This window comes from Ochotona curzoniae, unplaced genomic scaffold, assembly GCF_017591425.1.
Source record: "Ochotona curzoniae isolate NIBS_2020 unplaced genomic scaffold, NIBS_Ocur_1.0 contig_2723, whole genome shotgun sequence".
Classification (NCBI taxonomy): domain Eukaryota; kingdom Metazoa; phylum Chordata; class Mammalia; order Lagomorpha; family Ochotonidae; genus Ochotona; species Ochotona curzoniae.
The window spans coordinates 11,116,247-11,140,646 of NW_024465573.1; the positions used below are offsets into that span (position 1 = coordinate 11,116,247).

Genomic DNA, 24,400 nt, shown 5'->3' on the forward strand with positions numbered 1-24,400 from the left:
ACAGTGAGATTACTTAAAGTATGGGTTGTAAGTTCTTCTGATTTTCATTGAAACAGATTTAATCTTGACAGGTAAATCGTTCTTGCTCCATGTGCCCCACTGAATCCCAGTTGCCAGCAGCTTTCCCGAAAAGTGAAGAATCCCATTTAGATTTGCCAGACCACATTGGCCAAACCACCAGCCAGTATTATTGTTGAGATAACTGCAGCTCTTCACAGACTGACCCTGGACCACGCATGCAGGGTGACACCCATCATTGTCAACATCTGATGTGCTGAAAGGCATTGCATTTTGATTATCTTCTTTTCTGAGGCCCCGGAATGCATCACCTGGGTAAAACAGGGGTTTTTTTAAGATTTTTTAAAATTTTTCATTGGAAAGGCAGATTTACAGAGAGAAGGAGATACAGAAAGAAAGATCATCCATCCACTGGTTCACTCTCCAAGTGGCTGCAACAGGTGGAGCTGAGCCAATCTGAAGCCGGAAGGCAGGAGCTTCTTTTGGGCTTCGCAGATGGGTGCAGAGTCCCAAAGCTTTGGGCCATCCTCCACTGTTTTCCCAAGCCACAAGCAGGGAGCTGAATGGAAAGTGGAGTAGCTGGGACACAAATCGGTACTCATATGGGATCCCAGCACATGCAAGGTAAGGATTTAACCACTGAGCCATCACGACAAGTCCCAAAACAGATTGTTTTAAAAGGGCTGAATTTGAGGTGATTTCCATTCTTTCAGTTGACCAAACTATTATGATAAAGCATCATACCTTGAAAACAAGCTTAAATTATTTTTTTTGTGGTTGTTCCTATAGTAATTTCTCAGACATACACTATTCAATGTTCCAGAATCTGGCCATAAATTCCTCAGCATGTGGAAGTTTGATTACATAGACAAAATAAGGTAACTTAGGTCAAAATGATAGGAAAGAGCCAGTCATACTTAGGGAGACCAATGAAGTGATTCATAAATTAGAAAAATAAAACCATTTATACATAGTTTCATATCACTATCATTTACCTTACATCATTTTAGATACAGAAATGTAAATTCTAAACACATGACAAAGTGAACGTCAGTTAGTATATTTGGAACACAAAGAGAAATGCTATGCGAGTTGTATGGAGAGTCAGGGACCTGTGTTTGTTTCATTATGTTTCTAAATAATTGGGCCCACTTGAGATAAACCTCTTGGGGATCTTGAAGAAGCTCACTAATAGTTGAGGCCTAACTTCTGCCTCAGCTATGCTGATTAAGAAAGTCTTTGCCTCTGCATTTCATGGGAAACAGAATACATAGAGAGAATATAACTTTCCAGAAAGAACACAAATTTCAACATACACAAAGTGCAATGGTTTTCAGGTAAGAGAGAACACTAATAGAGAATTGCCTAAATTTTGTTAACAATCTATGGTTACCCTCCCTGGGAAAAGTCCAACAAGAGAACCATTATGCACCATATGAGTTCTTCTATGGATTATACCTAAAAACTCACTGAAAAACGTATGTAGTGGAGTGGGCATTTGGTCTAGCAGTTGAAACACCTGCATCCCACACCAGAGTGTCTGTGTTCAATGGCCAGCTTAAGCTCCTGACTCCAGCTTCCTGATAACACAGAATCTGGAAGGTGCAAGAAATGGATTCCTGCCACCCACGTGAGAGATCTAGACTAAACTCCTGGCTTTTAGCTTTAGCCCAGCCCCATCCTGGCCATTGCAGGCAAGTGGGGAATATTTGGAGAATAGACCACTCATCATTCTCTTTCTCATTCTCTCTCTCTCTCTCCTTTTTCACTCTCCCTCCCTCAGAGGTTAATGAATAAAATAAAATTTTTAATTTTTAATAAAATTTTACAAATAAAAACACATGGATCTATTTCCTACACAATTATCCATTCAAATCCATTTGCCATGTGTACTATCAGAGTTTAGCTGGAGACCACCATACTCTACTTTCTCTGAGAACCCAAAGAATTTCTATGAAGTTTTATAATATGGAATATTATGCTTCTCATGGATCTACCATGTTGCTCAATTGGCCTAATCTGTATTGCTATTTTTGCTCTTGACTCAAAGACAAATTGTGGCCCACTTCTACCTGTCTGTTTATATGTAACCCCTTCAATTTATTTATATTTCTATCCTTTTATTATTTATTATCATCCTTTTACTTTTATTATTTATCATTTAGTGTCATCCTTTTATTTCTATTATTTTGATTATATTATATGAACGATAGTTAAAAGTCACCTAACAGTCTTGTTGAGAAAATGTAGAATATGGCATTGCAAATTCTGAGGGTTCTAAAATGAAAAACTTTTGCCATTATGTTATCCTGTAGTTAGATCTACTCATCAATTAGAGAACCTCCACATAATATTTTCCTAACATAGAATTTCCATATTCAAATATCTCTTTACACATTTAGAACTGAAGCATTGAAAGTTTCAACTTAAAGTCTTCAAAATTCTCCAAACATATCAAGACTTGAATTTCAGGCTTTCATTTAATATCCCAGTGTAAACCCTCTCAGACGTCATAGATCCTAACCCCACCAGCATCTCTTTTTGCACTGTAATTTTTCTTCCTCTATATCCTGACTCAAGCTGATCAGTCTGCCAACATATACTTGCCAAAAGCCAATCCATTCCTCCAGGACCAGGTCAGTGGTTCTCAGCTGTAACTGTTTCAGTACATCCTTCTGGCCCAAGCTTACTGAATCGGATACAGCAGGGATATGTATTTATCAAAAGTTTTACAGCTTGAATCTAACATCAACCCCTTGTTGCAAGCTGCCCCATCTAAAGATTCTCAGGATGCAATCAATTGGAATCCCTCCCACCCTCTCTTCAGCCCTCAAAACTGTATCAGTATTCTGTTGTGGTCAGTTGAATGGCAGTGAAACATGGATCATTCATGTCTAAAACCGAATATGCATAATGAACAAGTACCATGAGTAGTAGTGATGATGGGAAAGTCAATATTTCTGATACTTTCAATATGAAATGAGATCAAAAGATCTCTCTAACATTCTATGACTTGTGGATGCCAGCCATTTTGAAGATACAAACGGGAATAATACCTTTCCAGACCATTGCATAGTCTCTCTACAAATAGAACAAACTGACACTACTTAAGACAAATTATTTTAGAAAGTATGAAATGATCCAAATAATATGATGTTACCACAATCTTAACAGTGTTTTGGCTCAAGAGCTAGCCAGGTTTCTTATTTCTAATCTATTCTATTTTCAGTTGTATATCAATCTAACAAGATAAATGCAATTTTCTGTCTAATAGAGCAATTTCTATTAAAATATTCTGAACATCTTTAGAAATTAATAACTTGGGGCTGGCACAGTGGCATAGCAAGCTAATCTTCCTGTGGTACCAGCATCCCAATTGGGTGCCATTTCCTGTCCCAGATGCTCCACTTCTGATCTTACTCCCTGCTAATGACCTGAGAATGCAGCAGAGGATGATCCAAGTACTTGAGTCTCTACACTCACATGGGAAACCCAAAAGAATCTCCCGGCTTCCAGTTTCAGATCAGCCCCGTTCTGGCCATAGCAGCCATTTGGCAAGTAAACCTACAAATAGAAGGGGTGTGTGTGTGTAATTCTGAATTTCATGTAAAATAGATAAATTCTTGGAAGGAAGGAAAGAAGGGGGATTGACACAGTGGCTCAACAGACTAGTTGTCTGTCAGCATTCCATAAGGGTGCCAATTTATGTCCCAGCTTCCCATCCAACTCCCTGCTTATGGCCTGGGAAATTAACAGAGAATGGTCAAAGTCCTTAGGACCTTGAACACTTAGGGGGGACTCGAAAGAATTTCTTGACATCTGGCTTTGGATTGATTGAGCTCCAGCTGTTGCAGCCATCTGGGGAGTGAACTAGCAAATGGAAGATCTTTCTTACTGTGCCTCCTTTCCTCTGTATAGCTGCTTTCCAATAAATATGAATAAATCTTTTTAAAAACTCTAAAGTATTGCTAAGAACTGTAAGCAAGATAGGCATAGAAGAAACATTCTACAACATAATCAGAGCAATTTACGAAAAACCCAATGCTAGCATCATACTAAATGCAGAAATATTGGAAGTTCTCCCATAAGGTCTGGAACTAGACAAGGATGTCCACTATCACCACTGCTACTTAACACAGTACTGAAAATACATGCAACAGCTATTAGACCAGAAAAAGAAATTAAAGGAATTAAAATTGGAAAAGAGGAAATAAAACTATCAGATGACATGATTTTATACATGGGAGAACCAAAACACCCAATAAAGAGACTGCTAGAACTTTTAAGAGAGTTTGGTAAGGTGGCAGGGTACAAAATAAATGAGTGCAAATCAGTGGCCCTAGTGTATGCAAACAACTCCAAGACTAAAAAAGAACTAATCAGTATGGTGCCTTTCAAAATAACAGAGAAGATACTGAAACATCTTGAAATAAACCTAACTAAAGGTATGAAAGATCTCTGTGAGGAAAATTACAAAACATTGAAAAAAGATACAGAAAACCTTCCAAAGTGGAGAAATATACCATGTTCCTGGATGGGCAGAGTCGATATCAAAATGTCTATATTATCAAAGGCAATATGCAAATTCAATGTGATTCCAATCAAAATATGAAGAACATTCTTCGCAAAGTGGGAAAAAATGGTACAAAATTTTATCTGGAAACACAAGAGACCGAGAATAGCCAAAACTCTTCTGAAGAATAAGAACTTAGCTCGAGGGAACACAATCTCAGACTTTAAGACATACCAAAGAGCAGTAGTAATCAAAAGACTCTGGTACTGGGACAGAAACAGAAAGGAAGATTAATGGAACAGAATAGAAACATCAGAAGGGAGTCCACACCTGTACAGCCATCAAATCTTCATCAAGAGAGCAGAAAACAACTCAGGGAAGAAATAGGGTCTCTTCAACCAATGCTGTTGGGACAATTGAATAATAGCTTGCAGTTACAAGAAACAAGACCCCTACCTTTCACCATACAAAAAGATAAAATTTAAACGGATAAAGGATATAAACCTACACCCAGAAACTTCTGCACAGCAAAGGAAACAATCAAGTAATGAAGCAACTAACACAGTGGAAGAAAATCTTTGCATACTATACAACAGAGAGCGGGCTAATATCCAGTATATACAAAGAACTCCAAAATACCCATAACAACAAAACAAACAAACCAGTTAAGAAATGGGTGAAGGAAATGAGCAGACATTTTTCAAAGGAACAAGTCCAAATGCTTAACAGACATGAAAAAATGCTCAATCTCCCTAACAGTAAGGGAAATTCAAATAAAAACAACACTGAGGTTCCACATAACTCCAGTGAGAATGACCCACATACAGAAAACTACCAACAACACCTGCTGGCAAGCATGTGGGGAAAAAGTTACCCTACTCCACTGCTGGTGGAATTGCAGGCTGGCGCAGCCACTATGGAAGTTGGTATGCAGAATACTCGGGAAACTGAAAATTCACCTACCATATGACATAGCTCTCCCACTCCAGGGAATATATCTAAAAGATCTGATACATTCATATGAGAAAGCAACTTGCACCCCTGTATTCATTGCAACACAATCAACAATCACAAAAGCATGGAAACAACCTAGATGCCTATTGAAAGAGGACTGGCTAAAGAAACTGTGGTACATCTACTCCATGGAATACTACTCAGCTATTAAAAAGAATGAAATTCTATCATTTGCATCCAAATGGGCCCAACTGGAGAACATTATGCTAAGCAAAATGCTAAGCAATCCTGAAAGGACAGATATATGTTCACTATAATATAAGACATCTTTCATCAAAAATACAAACAAAAAATAAAGGTGAACAAATACACATGTGTAACCCAAAAACAAAGGATGTGATAGAAACCATAGTACCAGGAATCAAAGAAAATCAGCAGCATGCATATCTACTAAGGAATGAAGGCAGACTCCCAATGAAACTTCTAAATATACCTAGACAACAAAAAATTAGTGCCTTGACACATAAAGAACAGAAATGCAACCATTTCTCTTTTATCTCTAATTTTAAGTGGTTGTTCTCTCATGATGCTATTTGTTAATATGCGTGAGGGGTTGTCTCTTTCTTGTTCCAATTTGCAGCTTTTTTGTTTCAAAGTTTTTGTTGCGAATTTTACATTTTAGCACTTTCTATTCATTTGCATCTTTTTCAATAAGTCCTTGTGATTCATTAATAGATCATTCACACGAAACATTTTGATTATTTGTAAGCACCCTGATGTTATAAACATCCCTTTCAGCACTGCTTCTGCTTCATCTCATGGACATTGATAATCTTGCTTTTATTGTCATTTCCTTGGTGCCATATCGGTCATGCAGCAGCAGCATTTTCTATAAGGTTTTTGATTTTCTTTTTCACCACTTTAATGACACATTGGTCATTCTGTAGCATGTTGTTTAATCCCATGTTGAGGTAATTTTTCTGGTTTTCTGCCTGTTGTGCATTGTGTTTTCTGGCTGTATTTAAGGGGATGCATAATAGAAGTGCAGCAGACGTCCAGATGTGGAGCCAGTGCAGTGTGCATCTCTGCATCCAGACCAAAGATGGACTCCCATGAAACTATTGAATATAACCTGACAGTAGGATGCTGGATTTTCTGACACTGTCCATGCCTACAATGTCAGGAAACACTTCAATAGTGGAACGATGTACTTATGACTCTTCATGAAGGACTACCCATTGTAATACCAGAGGGTAAATCAGTAGGGGAAGAAGGAGGAACTTCTCAAGAGGACTTCAGGAGGGACAAGGGAAATCCCAGAGCCTATGGAACTGTCTCATAAAATAAAAGCTTAAAATTTTTTAAATCAAAAAAAGAAGAAAAAGGAAAGAAATTTAAAACTTACCAGCATTTCCTGAGTACCGTCCTAAGTGTATTTTAAAAAATCTTGTTTCGTCTTCTAGCCAAAAATTATCATACGTTGCATATGCAAATGTGTCATCTTCAGCTTCCAAAGCCACATGCAGCATAAAAGTACGATTTTTTTGATTTACTATATAGAAAATCTTTTTTAATCCTAGCCAAAATTCTCCTGTTTAAAAAAAAAAAAAGTTTTGACTGAGATGGCTCACAGAAATAGAAATTGGCTGTGCTAGTGCAAATCTTCAGTTTCCCTGATCTATTGAAAGTATTTCCCCTGGGCCAGTGTGATGCCTAAATGGCTAAATCCTTACTTTGCACACATCAGGATCCCATTTGGACAGTATTTCATGTCCTGGCTACTCCACTTCCCATCCAGTTCTCTGTTAATGGCCTGGGAAAGCAGTAGATGAAGGCCTATAACCTTGGGACCCTGCACCTGCTTGGGAGATCTGGAAGAAGCTGAGCTTCAGCCACTGTGGCCATTTGGGGAATAAAACAGTGGACAGAAGATCTTTCTCTCTGTTTCTCCTTCTCTGCATAAATCTGACCTACTTTCCAATAAAAATAAATAAATCTTTTTTAAAAATACCTTTTTCTTACTTGTGCCTCACTAGATTGTTTTATTTCTATATGCCCAATTAAATAAAAAACCAAGTCTTAAATTAAGACATGTCAAAAAAAAAAAAACTGAAGAACAGGCAGATAATAAAATGATGTCTACCAAGAAATGTAAATGTTTAACCTCCAAAGAAACATATCCTGAAAATGCTCAGTTGAAATTATTTTTTTCAGGCCTGGTGCAATAGCGTAGTGGCTAAAGTCTTCACCTTGAACATGCCAGGATCATATATGGTTGCCAGTTCTAATCCCGGCGGTCCTGCGTCCCATCCAGTTCCCTGCTTGTGGCCTGGGAAAGCAGTCAAGGACGGCCCAAAGCCTTGGGACCCTGCACCCAAGTGGGAGACCTGCAAGAGCTCCTGGCTCCTGGCTTCGGATTGGCTCAGCACCTGCCGTTGCGTTCACTTGGGGAGTGAATCATCAGACAGAAGATTTTCCTCTCTGTCTGTCCTCTTCTCTGTATATCCACCTTTCCAATAAAAATAAAAATAAATCTTTAAAAAAAGGATGTTTAAATAAAAAGAAAGAAATTTTTTTTTTCTTTCTGGGTGAATGAGTGAATACATTCAGAAGAAATAGCTCTCTGTTACAACGGAGCTTTTTCATCCCCTTATAACTGGAAATAATATTCTAAAACTTGAGTGTCCTTGGGCTTAGGATCAATATTTTCAAACTTCTGTACATACAGGATGAGCTATAAAACTCTCCAATTCAGATAATGTACTTCCTGCATGTATATTCTAACCGATGCCTCTCCCACCCACAGTGGTAGAGCCTAAGTGTGGATACCTCTCTTGAAATGCAGCCTTCTACTCGGATCACAGGTATTACTAAATTATGTAATGGTGTAGTAAAACAAAGTTCAAGGAATTGGAAAATAATTTGACAGCTTCCAAACTACGATCATTATAGCTAAGATGTTAAGTCCTTCTCATAGACTCACAGGAGAGTTACAGTTACCACCCACCTGGCATTAAAAAGTATCCAGAATTGCAGCAGGAAAGTGGACATATGGGGATGGCCAAAGATGTGGTCAGTCTCATGCCATAACCCTTCAACTCCAATATCCCCATTGTCCTTCCCCTTTCTCCCTACTTCAAAGTTAAAATTTAACAATACATTTTCCTGAAGCTCAAAATAATTTTAAAAGCAATGTTAAGTACAAAGGAGCCTTGCTTTAAATGAAAGACACCTGCCTGGAGACTAAATTAGTCAAAAATTTTGTCATTTCCCTACAGAAATAAGTATCAAGTTAGGAAGATGACAATTCAAATTTTAAATGTTGTTTTATGACAGTTTAAGTAAGGAAGAATACTCATTGGAAATTCTGAGGTAATGAAAGTAAATTAACTGCATTCCAAGGAGAGTAGATAACTGCTATAAACAAATTACCTTCAAAAATTATTGGCATGCAGTAGACTTCGTACAGTGGAGCTAACACAACTTACTGGATCCTTGAATGGCATTATTACAGGGGTTACTTCTCACCTGGAGAAGTTTTGACTAATAGAAATTCTGCAGAACACTGTCATTTGTCCTTACCAGAAAAAGTGATACTGCCATGTTGCAAACACATTTTACAGTTCACATTGGCCTGTAATTCTCAAATTTTTGTTGTTGTTGTTGTTTTATGACACCGTTTAATAGGCACAGGGTCTTTACTGATATCTTTATAAAATACTCTGTCCAACTCAAACAATTTCAATTTGGACTAAGTATATCTCAGTTCTCCATTCCATTTGGTTAACCAGACACCACGCACATCTCAACCTGCCAGCCTTTGTCAGGACACTATTGGGTGCATACTGGACACTTAGTAAATATTGCACACGAATTCTCACTCCAATCACATTTCAATAAAAACCTAACAATAAAGATTTCTAGATCTTAACATCTACTAAATCATTTAACATAAGGAGAGGATGATCTAAGTCATATTTTGATATTCACATGCATTTTCTATTTTCTTTAAAGATCTGATGTGTAAAGACATAGCCTGTAAGAATATCAAGAAGAAGGAAAAAAGAACAAAAGAACATGAAATTTGACCTAAAAGGTCACCAAATCCATCCAGATAGTCACACCACAATCTCTGGAAATTAATTACTCCATCAATCCTTTTCTGTATCACAGTCCATCCACCCCCTCTGAAATCCATATCACACATGACCTAAAACAGGACAAAAAGACAACAACAATACAGCATTAGTATAATGACCTGAATCATGCTAATCTTAATCCTAGAGAAAGAGAAAAAGCCTCCACTGAAAGTTTTCAATGTCTTTATGTGTCACGAATACAATCTGATTTTTAAATCTCTAGAAATGATCATTGTGATTATTATAAGGAAAACTTGGAATGAACCTAATTACAGTCTCTGTCATTTTTTTTTAAATATATGCTTACAGAATGCTAGTCATGTTAGTCAACTCTAAAAAGACTTTTCAGTTTCATGTTTATTGTACTGATCTTATATGGCAGAGTGATAGATTCCTCTACAAGTTAACTTTTCACTTGAACTAAAATGCTATGGGTTTTTCTTGTCTGCCTGACTTTGATTGCTCTTTCCTCACACAGGCTGGCATTTCTCACACAGACTGGCACTGCCAGACAGAAAGGTATGATCTACGCCTACTCAGCAGGCCCTCTGAAGTGTAGCTATTGATACTGTGCAAAATGCCCCTCTTAGAGCACCTGCAGGGAACCCATTACAGCAACACAGGGAAGAAATCAGAGCCATATTCTCTATCAGAAACTTCCCACATGAAGACTGAGAAAGGCAGTGTGGAGGAGGTGAGGGACTCAATAATTTCCCACAAAAGAGGTAATTATTCATCCCACTCTCTACAAAATTAGAAGTTTTCCCTTTCCACAACTGTTCAGATCCACTTTTAAATCTATAGACGAAGCAATTTAGGTAATAATTTTAAAATTATTTCCCACCTAATTCTCAACTTTCTGACATTTTATCAATGGATGTCAAAAAATGGAAATAGCACTAAGATCTCTACTTAAAGTTATTATATAATAAAGACCATAAATGAGGTGTAAGTACCACAAACTTTCTTATGCACAAAGGAAAAATATCTAATTATATAGGGATGGATATAAATATGTTTACATGCATATATCTCATCAATGTGGATAATCTCTAAAAATTTCTTCCTGAAATCCTTTCACAGAACTAGCAGTGATAGACATAGAAGTAATTTATTTTATTCAGTTTGTTAGTCAGCTTCAATATACATCACAATCCAGTTTTAGGTTCTTCTAAATTATTTATGTCCTATGCAATTATATGAAATCATTTATCATAAAAAACATACAGGAAAGAAAATTGAAAATAACCTCCAAATCAAAGCATAATTTTTTAATATCCATCAGCTAATTAAAGCATGTATTTATATTGCATGGTTCTGTCTATGATGATCCTGTCTAATGTAAGAGTAATAGAAGGTCGTATTGACCATAGAGAAAATAACCACGAAGGGCATAGCAAGTTAGGCCACTTCTTACGACTAAGCATTCCATATTTGAGTACTGATTTGAGCCTTGGCAGCATCAAAGCCAAACCAGCTTCCTGCCAATGTGTTTGGAAAGGCAGCAAAGGATGGCCAGTGAATTTCAATCCCTTCCATCTATGTGGGAAAATAGGATGAGGTTCCTGGCTCGTCCGTTTGACCTGATCTACACCTGGCTCTGGCCCCTGGGGAATGACCAGCAGATGGAAAATCTCTGTCTCCCTATGTCTCCGTCTCTATCACTCTACCTTTCAAATAAATTAATAAACATTTGTTTCTTTTTTAAAAAGACATATATAAAGACTAAAATTGAAAAGTAAAATGTAAATTATTCTGTTCTATTGGTTCAGGATTTAGATTTTAGAATTTTAGAAAACCAACATTTTGAAACTGGAAATTTCAATTACTTACTTTAACTTTTCAAGGAAAAAACTAAATAGTAAACCAGTTATAATTTTAATATTAATTAAATTGCCTGGATATTTAACTTATTCCATAAGAGAAAGCTTTACCTCAAATGGATAACTAGATCCTTCTGGGTAAATTATATACAAGCCACTTGGTGTCTTGGTCACAGAGCCAATGGTATCTTTAATGTCACTGCAGTCTAAACCTAGAAAAGTAAAATTTGTTAATTAGTAAATTTTCAAGTAAGCATTTAAGACAATGATTTAATTGTAGAGAACTGATTTGCTATCTAAATGTTATCTTTATTTGTGACATGATCATTCTTAACTTCCTAAAAAATTAAAAATGATCACAATTTCAAAAATAAAAAGAAAATATATGAGAGAACCAGAATTGAAGAATGCATGCTGCATTAAGCCCTCACCAATAACCTCTCTTAGTTCTATGTTGTTTTTAAAATTTCATCTGGAATCAGCAGTCGATATATTTTATTGCTGTACATTCTCTTTTCCAAAAAATAAAAAAAAAAAATCTCTTTCAGGAACTTGGGTTTATATTACAGAACATAATGTGTAGGAGAAATTATTACGAATGGATAATAAAAAACACAAAGGAATAAACAGATGGCATATACTGACTCCTTGACTACTCCAGTCTAAACATTATTCTACTGTGTAAGTGAGCACTGACACACTCTCTTCACCCAGAAGAAACCAAAATTCAGACAGAGCCAGTTCTGTTTACAACTGTTATGGGCATATATGTAAAATCACATTCTCCAAAGCATTCAGGTCTCTGGGGGATTGTAAAGATGTGTGTGTGTGTGTGTGTGGATATTAGATTTTACAACAATTATTAAACTTTACTCAAAATACTCAATTACATCTTTCACACACAAAAAAAGGTTTAATTTCAGCCATTTTAGCAATAGTCAAGAAGATGTATGGATTAGAGTTTGCTACACAGTAACTTAATGCTTCAAACCTCATTTCTTCCATGTAATAGCAGAATAATAATAATATCTACTCATAGATTTATTCTGACAATTTATATAGTAAAGCACATGTTGGTACACAGAAAGCATCTCTGAAAAATGTGCATACTCTTCATTTCCAGGGGATACAGCTGTGTTGCCTGTGTTCTAAAACGTTAGGAGACATTGCTGAAATGACATCTGCTAGAGGTCCACATTGAGGGACTAACCTGGGTTGAAATATGTTTTGTCACTATTGTCTAACTCGGCATAAACAACTTAGATTTTCTAGGCTGCATAATCCTCACCTGACATTGACAATGATCCTAACAAATCCTTACATTATTCTTCTATGCTTCCAGTAATATTTTTAAAACTGCATGTATTTACTCATTTAATCACCACAACTGTATGGAGATCCTCACCACCATACAGCACTTCCTGTCTAGGGATACTTATAAGAAATAAATGAAATATGGAGACAATGGTGGGAGGAACATGAGAGGATGCAAATGGGTTAGACCAGTCTCCTGGCCAAGCTTTTCAGCATGTTCCTGGGTCTGTGGATGCACTAAGGTGGACTATGTCAATCAATAGATCTTGGAAAGATTTTCTTAACCAAAGAGCAACAAAACTGACAACATCTCAGGGTTATCAAAACTATTCAAGCAACCCCCTTGGCTCACTCGTTCCCACTTCAGGGTCTCTAGGGAGTCATCAAAAGATCATCCTCCATCCCCAGATGCTGATGTGATTTTGGCATCAACAGCAACCCTCTCCCCTTCTTCCCCTGTGGATAGAGGAATAAAAAAAAAAAGAAAAGAAAAGAAAAGAAAAAAGGATTGAAACAAGTCCCACCCACCTTCCTCCATACCTGACCCTCCCCACTCTTATCAGAGGCTCATATGAGTGTACATCCTTCTCAACTACGTAAACAATATTAAAAAGAAGATGTTAAAAAATAAAATAAAATCAATTTTTAAAAATGGTGGGAGGGAAAAATAGGGAGTGATGAAAGGAAGGTAGAGGAAGGAATCTCTATACCTACAATACTGTATCATGAAAAATAATAATAAATATATCATTAAAATGATTACTTTCTAGGGGGAAAAAAAGAAATGAGATAGAACAAAGTAATGTGTGAAACTGCCTATATTCATACCTGGAACATAAGAGATTATCACGTATTGCTTATTGCTTTGAAGAAAAACATAAAGGCCATACACTCGGCCCTGTATAATAATGTATTTGCTTGAATTTTTATATAAATTCATAATTATAAGATTTATAGAAAATGTTGCCTGAAAATCCCAAGCTTCTAGGAATTAATATTGCTATAATGTAGTATAAAAAGTCTGACTTATATTTCTGCCTTAATCTGTCCTTTTCAAATTTTATATCCCAGTCTGAAACATTTCAACCATGTCAAAGGCATTTCTCACAGGTAGGAGTAGCCCAAATACTCTGACATGAAAAATAATCATTAATAAAATGTAACAGTAAAGCTACCTAAAACTACGCCATTTTTAACAAAGTCAAGATAGTTTCAAAGGACCATGGTTTTCAAATGATCAGGGAACTCTTGTAGTTCAGGCCAGTGCACATCTTTTGTGGTATAACTTGAGAATGGGCAGGAATGTGACCTCCGTACTGTTAGAGAATAGTGAGCTGTATTTTTAAGATGAAAACTTCTTAAAGTGCCAACCTTTCCAGGAATGCTTTAAGCAATAGAGGACAAATGCAAGAAGGCTGAAATATCAAGTCCCTACCATGCGATTGAACTGGTCTGTGCGGAAAAGGATCCAGCTGTTTTCTGAAAACTTCAGTTGTTAAAAGGAGAACTCGATTCATGAGCTCATTAACCTAAACACACACATAATTCACATACACATTTAATTAAAGTTATGTTTGAACCTACTTTCATCAGCTAAGTTCCAGTGCAGTAAAGGCATAGCTAAACAGCGATTACTAAATTCAATAGTGCCTACATCCCTGACATTGAGCTTGTCTGGCCTTGTTTCTGAATTTGATTGCCCCTATGGATCTGCCCTCAACATTTGGCCTGCATTATTGCTATAGATCCTTCTTTCCTCCCTTTGCTCTTCCCCAAGTCATATTCCACACCAATTGACTCATGCCATTTCTTTGTCCACTCAGTGACTTCTTGGTACAGAATTATTTGCTTTCTGACTATTCCTTTTGTTGGCTTTCCCCACCAGTCAATCCAGCCCTGCACAGTATCTAAGAGATGCCTCCAAAACGGAATGCCTTCCACTCCTTACCCAAGCTTTATGACTTTGAAATCCTTTGAAAGCCTTTAGTCGTCTTACACGGCTCAGCTCGTGGGCTCTCTTCAGTCTAAGAGTGCTCACATTTGTGTGTGTGTGTGTGTGTGTGGGTTTGTGTGTGTGTGATACATTTTCCTGTTCCTCTAGGCTGCATGCCCCTAAGAGGAAGGCCCAGTGCTTTTATTGCTCCCTCTAATGATCCCTCTACTACCAGTAAGCACGAAACAGATGTCTGAATGTGACTGTAACTGAAAAACGACATTATTATACCTCTCATTTACTGCAATCAATGTGTACATGAAACAACAATATAATAGTAAAGAAAATCCTTACCTGGTTAGATAAATAATCCAAGGATGCTTGCTGTTCGTCCATCATATTTCTTAATAATTTCTTGGTGCTTCGTGTATAGGAAAGGATAGAATTTTGCAAATTTCCTTAAGTATAATAAAAAATGGCTACTAAATATTATATTGCAATTCAAAAAATTAATTTAAAATAATGTCACTTGATTTTGCATAAATATGCAAACTGAGTAACAGCTTAATTTATCTGAATACCCAATTGTGGGTTTTTTTTTTCATAATTCTTTATCTCAGCATTAGTCAAAATAATGATTGCTTAGATATAACATAATGAAACTCTGCTTCCTAATATAATGATAGGGTTGACCCAAAGTCATCTGCTATAATTTAGAGGTAACGTTCTGAATGATGATTGTTACTTTATCATATAAGAAGTACAGAGGCAGGAGATAGAGGATTCATCAATTCTTATTATATAAAAAGGCAAACAGCAACACTTTCCTATCAAGCAAGTTCATTTTTAAAATAAACCTTTGCTTTCATTTGTTGATTGTTAAGTTTTACACAATTAAACTACCAGTACATATATGAACAGCTATACACCTAGAAAATCTTAGCCAAAGTTTTCAACTAACCGATTTCTGAGTGAACTTCTACCATATGGTTTTCTGGTTTAAGGTGCTTTTATTTTATAACACTATTTCTTGCACAATTACAAGTGGACCTGAACAACCGGCAAAGACAGGAGGGCTGGACGGCCGTCCTGCGTCCTGAACCGGCTACCCAGGACCCAGTGAGACACAGCCTCTCCCGACCAAGCTACCCTGGCAGCCCCACGCCCTAGCGACCCTGCCCTTGCTGAGCCAGCGTCAACCGCTTCCTGCGCCGCGCACCCCGGGTTTGGAGCTCAGACCCACAGATAACAGTTCTCCTTGGTTTTCACCTAAGTTTAATAAGCTCTTCGCACGCTTCAGTTTTCACTCAGAGCCATTCCAACTGAAAACAGAATTTTGAAATCTTAGGTGTAAAGGCATCTAGCCATTCTAATTGTGTGAAATCACTAATGTGGGTGAAATCACTACATCTTCCGACCGAGAACCAGAATCCAGTGAGGAAGAGGGCGATGAATGGATTCTTGCAGGCTTCACAGATACTTGCACAGATTTCCCAGCAAAGACGACATCCATGAAGCGCCGCCTACTGAGCATCCTTGTGTCTTTACCTGGTTGCCTGAATCTGGAGTGCTTGCCTGACACAAGTGATTCCTGCTTCCTCCAGTCTGAGTCCTGTTCCATGGAGAAGAGCTGCTTTATCACCTTTCCCCCATGTTTCACTGCAAGTGGATTAACCGCTATCAAAGTGGAAACAAGTCGAACAGAAAAACTGCTCATCCAACATCCCAGCATGTCTATCAATGATCTGCATAACTCCTGCCCAAGGACTTCCAAGATCGGGGTAGTCCCAGGGCCAGGAAAAGCTGCTTACAAGACTCACGGATACAGAAGTGGAAGCTCAGAGTGAGATGGAGCCACACATCTGCTGCTATGTCACAGCTTTTGCTGCTCATGCAGCTTTTCTGGAGCAGTCCAGGCGCTTTCGCCCTTCCCAGTGGATAAAAGAGCACAGTGAAAAACAGTCTCTGAACAGAAAGAGCTCTCGTCGTCAAAATCTTACCAGAGATTGCCACTCTCAGCAAGTCAAGCACCATGGCTGGGTGTTCACCAGTCCTGCCCATGTCAGTACAATTATTAAGAATTTCAAGTTGGGGTTGGTCCCCCTAGAATAGTGCACACACGTGCATTCGTGCCATGAGCACGCTGTCTGTTCACAGCTAGTAGCGAGAAATCACATTGTGGATACTCTTGAAAACCCAACTTATGTACCTGGTACCACGCAATGCCTTGCTCTTAACACTTACTTTTTGTAGATTTTTATCGGAATATTTTTTGACATATCAGTACAGGTTACAATATTTGATGTTGGCGGATGCCTTTATTGAAGTGTACAGGAATTAGCGTTTTAAAGACATGTCTTCCCAAATATAAGAACAGGTATCTTTTGGTTTTGTTTTATTTTGTATTAATATTCTGAGTAAGCAAAAACTTATCCTCAGGGTCAGCCATACATTATTGACCAGTACTTGATAATTTTTTCTGTATATGATGTCTACGTTTTTACACTAAATGAATATCAACAAGTGAGAGTTGCTATGGATATAGTGGCATTATGGCTGGACTCCCTTTTAAAAGAAAACTTGATACATTTCTGTGTATGCAGTCTTGTGTTTTTTGTATTTGTGGGTTGTTTTCTCCAGATTAGTAGTGGAGCTCGTGTTGGGATTCAGGTTCATTAAGCTTTAACGAACAGTGCTTTAGTAATTGCTATGAGACTGGTGGCGTGGTACTTTGGCAGAAGGCAAGGGTCGCCTATGCAAAGGGATCAAATTAGCCTGCAAAATGACACGTGGAAAACCCAACTTGCTGCCCGACCCCTTCACTTCACATTTTTAAGTTGTTTCGGTTCTTTCCTGCTAGCTCTGCCTACTGCCCACCTCTGAATTTGGAAGGAGTTGTCTGGGCCCTTGGCATGACTGTGTGTGTGTGTGTTTGTGTACACACCCGTGTGTGCTTGCGCCCGAGAGAAGGCGGAGACTTGCCATGTCCACATGCGCAGGCAGAAGCGACCCTTGCACTCAAGCCGGGTCTCCCTGCACGAGGCAGGGCCAGGGCGGCTTTCTGGCGATAGCTCGTCCAATACCTGAGCTGAGGCAGCAGGTGAGTTTCTTTGAGGATTCGTTTTGTGTTTTTACTTCAGGCCAAGTCTCTAATCTTCCTGGCCTCGGGGAGCTCCGCCACCTGAAGGGGCCTTTCCCCAGCCCTTCCGAGGCCCTCCTCCTAAGGCGGTTGGTGGCAGGTGCATGGCTGTGCGGCTGCTCCCCCGGCATTGGCGCCACTGTGGCCAGGGCAGAGGGCTTAGCTCGCAGGCAGGCCAGCTGCCTAGACTGGAATCAAAATGGACTTCTCACCTCCCGCCAGTCTCTTCCAGCTGCCACGGGGGTTGGCTGAGCCACGCGCCCTCAGTGGTGCCCTCTGCCACTCCGGGGAAGGCCCCAGCACCGCCTGCCCAGTGGCAGGCATGGTTGGTCTGTCCTTCTCTGCAGCCCTCACTACCTGAGCTAGGCTGGGAAGCCTTGGGCACAGTGGGTAGAGTGCCGGGTGGTGAAAGAGTCATCTCCTGCCCAGGTCCAAGTGCCAAAATGTCTCTTTAGAGCAAGAGGCAATATCACCCCTTCCTACCCCTCCTTCTCTCATGTGGGTTTCCCCTGTATTTGTTTATTTTCTAACTATGGGCCAAGATTGCCCAATTTTTGTAGTTCACTTATTTGCAGTTGTTTACCCGAATTGGGAGATAAGGTGAAATTTTCCCGAAGGCATGTGTGTGTGTGTGTGTGTGTGTTACGTCAACTGTTCTAGGAGAACAGTTTGGAGAATAGGACCATACTTCAGTGACTTTAAAACTGATCAGCTCACTGTCTTCTGCTGGGGAGACGGAGTGAACGGGGTCTCTGCGAACAAGCGTGGTTAGTACTGCACCAGCTCCACAAGTTTAGCCATAAGAATTTGTTTGGCACCGAGAACAGATCTATATATAAAAATGTAGTGGTCTTTGTTATGATTTTTTTTTTTTTAGACTACCTGATACCTGAAACAAATTTACAACTGTTAGTTACTGTCTTTTCATTGGCCCCAGGGTCCAACTTTCTATGTTGTTTACGTGGAAAATAACAGATGTTTGGATGTTGGGATTTCTTTTCAGGATTAGGGTTACCAGCCACCTGTGGCACCCTGCTATGGTGTCTGTGCTGGCAGTTTCTGCAGTTGCATCTAAACTTGGTACATGTAGTAAATAAGAATATGGTTGCACAGTTCAGTTGAAGTCCTCGACCTAGAGAAATTTCTTAGCATCTATTGTATTTAAAGATGTAAGGCCAATAATAATATAGAATGATGTTGACCTGTTAAGTATTCTCTGAAATGTAGCCAAAATACACTCTGAATTTATTCATTTTGCTGTAGTAAACATCAGTGGTTTACAGTGTGCTTTAGTACATATTCCTTTGACTTGGGATCAGAGAACAAGCGGGACCCTCTGAATTCAGTAGCGAGACTGCTGACTTAGAATGCCATTTGGAAAAAGTCTGAAATATTTGGGCACACAAGCAGTGCCTCATGGATGAGTTTTTTAGCTTTTACAATTTGCTCTGTTTCTGAAAGTTTGTGGTCTTGCTAATAGAATATTGTCTGCTCCATCCCCGCCTCCCCCCCCCAAAAAAACACGATTTCTTATTTAAGGTTTCAAGAACAGCAAAAAGTACTGACTTTCTAAGGCATTTGAGACCATGTTACTATGGTGTCCAAAATCCCAGCTGTTTCATTGTGTGTTGCTAATGCCAAAGACATTAACAACAAAACCATCCCACTCAGGAATAAACACTGGCTACCTACACCATCCAGATCCTTTTTGTATTTCGCCTATGACAGTTATGATGTCTCCTATAGCAAAGCCACATACATTAATGCATATTACTCCTTTCAATATTATTTTATGTTTCTTTCATTCTGGCAATAGAATCACATAAGGATTTACTGACATTTTTAACACTATCTCATCCAATTCTATTTCTTTTTTTCCCTGACCAGTCCCTCGCTCCCTAGTGCATTTTCCTTGGATTTAGACATCTGCCTCAGTGGACCTAAGGCTGCACTCGTTGCTTTGAGAAGCTTCGGAGACTTGTGTGGCACATCGAGTTAACTTGATTGATGTAACCCGTTTCTGCCTCCTGATGTAGGAGTTACAAATTCTGGAATCTAGATCAGATCATCCCTTCTGCCTTTTTTTTTCTTTTTTTGAGCCTCATTTTTCAGCTCACTCATTACATACTTTTAAAACACCAGGAAAATTACTGCTTGATATGGTCCTGAATTAAGACTAATTTTTAAATTTATTATGCTTTCTTACATAAATCAGCTATGGGTTTATATTAAACCTATTATAATATATAGTACTTACACTATATATTATATTGCCACACTCAGTACTAATGTGTCTGCTTCTAAAATCCACTCCCTCCCAAAATAATTAACAGTGAAATTTCTAAGGTCATATGAAAATAAGAATTAAGTCCTAAATGACAGTACTACTCTCAGTGCCCTCTGGTTTGTCCCTTCCCTCTAGGACATCAACTGAGTATATAGAAAGATAGACTTTGTCTACCAAACATTTACTAAACATCTAGCTAAACACATAAAGCCTCTGACTTAAAAAAAAAAGGTAAAATACATCTTTTCTATGTCTATTATAGAGATAATAAATTATAATTTTATAATTATAGTTATTTTTCATACTTACTGCACATGAAATGCTTTCCTTCTCTTGTAATTTTAGTGGCAACATCACTTGAATGCTCATAGTCTTTATAAACAGTGTCATTACTTCTGCTTTTATCTTTTGCGTTAGATACATCTTCTACAATGTTAACTGCTGGAAAATCCTTTGTGTTAAAAAAATATAAATAGCAAAAATACATGATGAGATATGTTGGAAAACCTTATATATATAATAATTAAGAAGACTATAGGGAAAAGGTTAGATTTCAACACACGAAGTAGGTGATCATTAAAAACACTTAATGAACTGGTTAGCTGAAACTTCAACAAATACAACTATGGGTGAACTTTGAATATGGGTAATAAATGCACATTAATCTAATATTTCTATTCTCTTCTTCTCAAGCTCAGAAAGAATTTATTTAGAGTCTGTTTATTCTACAGAGACTCCACAATCCTGACCTTGGACTTTTCCAAATTTTGACAGATAATCTCCACCTTGGTTTTCCCTCTTTTAAAAGGGACTATAAAATTTCCCTGAGATATCTACAACATGTACTTTCTGCCACCAATTACGAATGATAGCAAAGTAAGATGCCTGTTTCTATTTTTTTTTTTTTTTTACATTTTCTATTTGAAAGGCATTTATACAGAAAGAAGGAAAGACAGAGAGAGATCTTCCCTCTGCTAGTTCTCAAATGGCCACCACGGCCAGAACTGAGCTAATCTGAAACAAGAATCAGGAGCTTCCTCCAGGTTTCCCACATGTGTACAAGGTTCCAAGGACTTTAGCCATCCTCCGCTACTTTCCCAAGCCATACATAACAGGAGCTGAATCAGAAACGGGGCAGCCTAGACATGAACTAGCATCCATATTAGATGCCAACCCTGCAGGCAAAGGATTAATATGATACAACACACACTGGAACTCTGATGCTTTGTTCTTCTTGTTGTTTTTTTTAACATTTTTTTTCACTTATATTTTAAAGGTAGGGAGAGAGAGGGGGCTGGTGTGGGGTCTTCTCATAACTTTACCACTGTCTAATTCCTTTACATAATGCAGTAGTCGGAGGTGGGCCTTGCCAAAACCAGGAGCCAAGAACTCAATCGTTCTCTCCCATACAGTTCGCATGGACTCAAGCATGTGAACTTGCTGCCTCGCAACTTGCACTTTAGAAGGAAGCTAAAGTCAGGAAAGGTGCTGCAATTTAAACCCAGGCACTGTAACATGGAATGTGGGCGTCCAAAGGAGCAATTGAATTCACTGTACCACAGTGTCCACCCCTGCCTCTTATTTTTGCACGAGCTAAGACACTTGAAGATTTAGAAAGCAAAATACTAATACATCTGAAAGATATCAGTGATAACAGAAAAAAGTATGGAGTTTTGCCTTGCAAAATCAACAGAAGGCAATATTTTAAAAGGCCAGTTATCAGTCCTTAGGTATCTGCACTTGTTAGTACACTATTCATTTCTTTAATGTTAAAAATATTCTTTGGCATTATACATAAAGATTTAATAACTGTTGTTTCATGACTCCTGGCTTTAGCCTGGCCAATTGCTGGCCATTTAGGCCATCTAGGGTGTAAACCAGCAAATGGAAAATCTCTTTTTCTCTGTTTCTCCCTCTTTCTCTAACTCCAACTTTCAAATAAGTAAACAAATCTAAAACATAAAAGTGCTGTTATATGAAATCAATAATAACAAGCTTTGTCTTCCTTTACCTAAACATTGAAATTTTTTGAAGGAATCATTATTAAAAGAAATTAGTCTTGAAAAGATACTTGCATTTTGTTTCATGCATCTAATTTAATCTTTCTGTTCCTTATCTATACATTTGTAATGATTGACATGTTAGATTTGTTCAAAAACTAAGATAAATTGACATTTTTAAAACATAAATGTGATTTTTTGTATTTTGACATGTTTTAGATGCTTCCAAAAATGGATTATTGCTTCAATCATGAGATTTTGCAATTTTGCTTTGATACAATGGTAAATGCATTTTATGACATTTAAAAATTATAAAACAATATTTCAATGTGTTGAAGTTCAAATTCCCACCTAATCATGGTATTGGACATACAATATTAGCTACTATTTTGGCATTATTTTGAGATACAACATTCTATTTTTCTAGGCAACACCTCACAAAAAACATATTTGAAATGTAAAAATTTATAGACTAGCATTTTTAAAGTGGAATGATTTTTAAATTATCCATCAACTATATTATCAAGCTAATTGAAACTTTGCAGACCAGTTTTTAACCCAGGCTTGGAATTTCTTTAAAATTATTCCATAGAAAAAGTGTTAAGTCAATTCTCAGCTTATAGCTTCCTAAGTTCAAAAGATTAACAGTTAAGCAATTTCTCACAGCATTTCTTTAAAAAAAAAAGTGCTAATGATTCCATAACTCATACTTAGTAATATAATCTTTTCAAAATGTTAACATGTATCTTGAAAACTACTAATGCTTTCCTAGCTAAAATAATATTGCTAAAATTCTTACCTTAGAATGATGTTTACAGTTACCTTGCACAGCTTCTCCACAAATAAAAATACATAGATTTAAGAACAAAAGTGAGACTTGGTATGGACCCATCATATTTTTCTTGAGTAAATGAAAAACACTTCTTGAAATATCAGTCCACTCTCTGTGGAAAAACCTAAGTGCACAGAGTCCTCAGTTCAAAATTCTGGAACGTGTACAACAAAAACAGAAGCCAATGCTTGCTGGTTTCCATGCCCTCATTTGAAACAACACCCTTCCTATGAAAAACAAGGTAGCTTTAGAAATCCTATCATTTTAAGTTAGGCAAATTCCTTGTGTTTTGCTCCCTACCTACATGATAAATCCATTCTTCTGCCATACAGGCAATAAAGGGATAAATAAGTAAATTCATAATAAATTGACAGATAAAGATAAGTCTAATGTGCATTTATAAATTCATCTATCTTTTATGGATCAGAATATTCTTTTTGTCTTGAATAGCTATACCATGATAACTGTGAAAAGACTTGCACAAAAATAGAATGTAGAAGTGACTGATGGGATGGGAAGAATATCACACTGGAAATATTTTGAGGAAATATTGAATAGAAATTTGTTCGATGTGGACATCAGAGCAGATAATACAGACTTAAAAAAATACTTTTAACTGATTGCAACTATTAGCAATGGTCATATTAGCCATATAGATGCCAAATTTGTAGGTCTCTTATTTATGACTATATCATTGAAACTCCATGGAACCAGCACTGTGGCATAGTAGGTTAAGTGCTCACCTGCAATGCTGGCATCCCACATGTGTACCAGTTTTAGCTCCAACTGCTTCACTTCCAATCCAGCTCCCTGCTAAGACATCTGGAGAGGCAATGGAGGATGACCCAAGTGTTTCAGCCCCTACACCCATGTGAGAGACCCAGGTGACATTCTTGGCTCCTGGCACTGACCTGATGTGGCACTGGCCGTTGCAGCCATATGGTGAGTGAACTAGCAGATGGAAGATGTCTCTCTCCCTGCCTCCCTCTCAATCTCTGTTACTGTGCCTTTTGGGAAAAAGAAATATATTAGGTTCTGAACATAAGGAAATTATTGTTACAGGAAAATCACCATTCTCTGACTGATCTTTGCTAGATCAATGCTTTCATGAGTCTGCAGCTTTTCTTTCACAATGTTTCCTTGCCTTCATTCTACAAGCCTATCTAAAAGTCATTATTCTAAAATGAAGAGGCAAATCCAAACTTTCCTGAGTTGTCTTCTGCTTCAAAATACATTTTCTACAACTTCTTTCTTAGACTGAGAGCTAAAGGGTACAGATCAAGCCATGATATTTATAGTATGAGTGTATAGTAACTGATATAAGTAGGCATTCATTATCACTTAATAAAGAAATACATTAATTATCTATTTTACCACTTTACTTTCTCCTCACTTACTATTCAAACTGAAACTTGCCAATGAGGCAGCAAGAGGTGGTTAGGAATATA

At 37.7% G+C, this 24,400-nt stretch overlaps 1 protein-coding gene and 1 pseudogene across 1 annotated transcript; one reads left to right on the plus strand and one right to left on the minus strand.

Annotated features, from left to right (window-relative positions):
• Window positions 1-9: 9 nt before the first annotated feature.
• Window positions 10-23,104, minus strand: ANGPTL5 (angiopoietin like 5). Its single transcript, XM_040977218.1, has 8 exons — window positions 22,920-23,104; window positions 20,430-20,571; window positions 15,049-15,152; window positions 14,197-14,290; window positions 11,559-11,659; window positions 9,575-9,695; window positions 6,891-7,076; window positions 10-329 (listed from the first exon to the last, which is right to left on the minus strand). Exons 1-8 carry the CDS (start codon window positions 23,013-23,015, stop codon window positions 10-12), a joined length of 1,164 nt encoding a protein of 387 aa, XP_040833152.1. The 5' UTR covers window positions 23,016-23,104.
• On the plus strand, window positions 16,071-16,772 carry LOC121154205 (annotated as a pseudogene).
• Window positions 23,105-24,400: the final 1,296 nt, after the last annotated feature.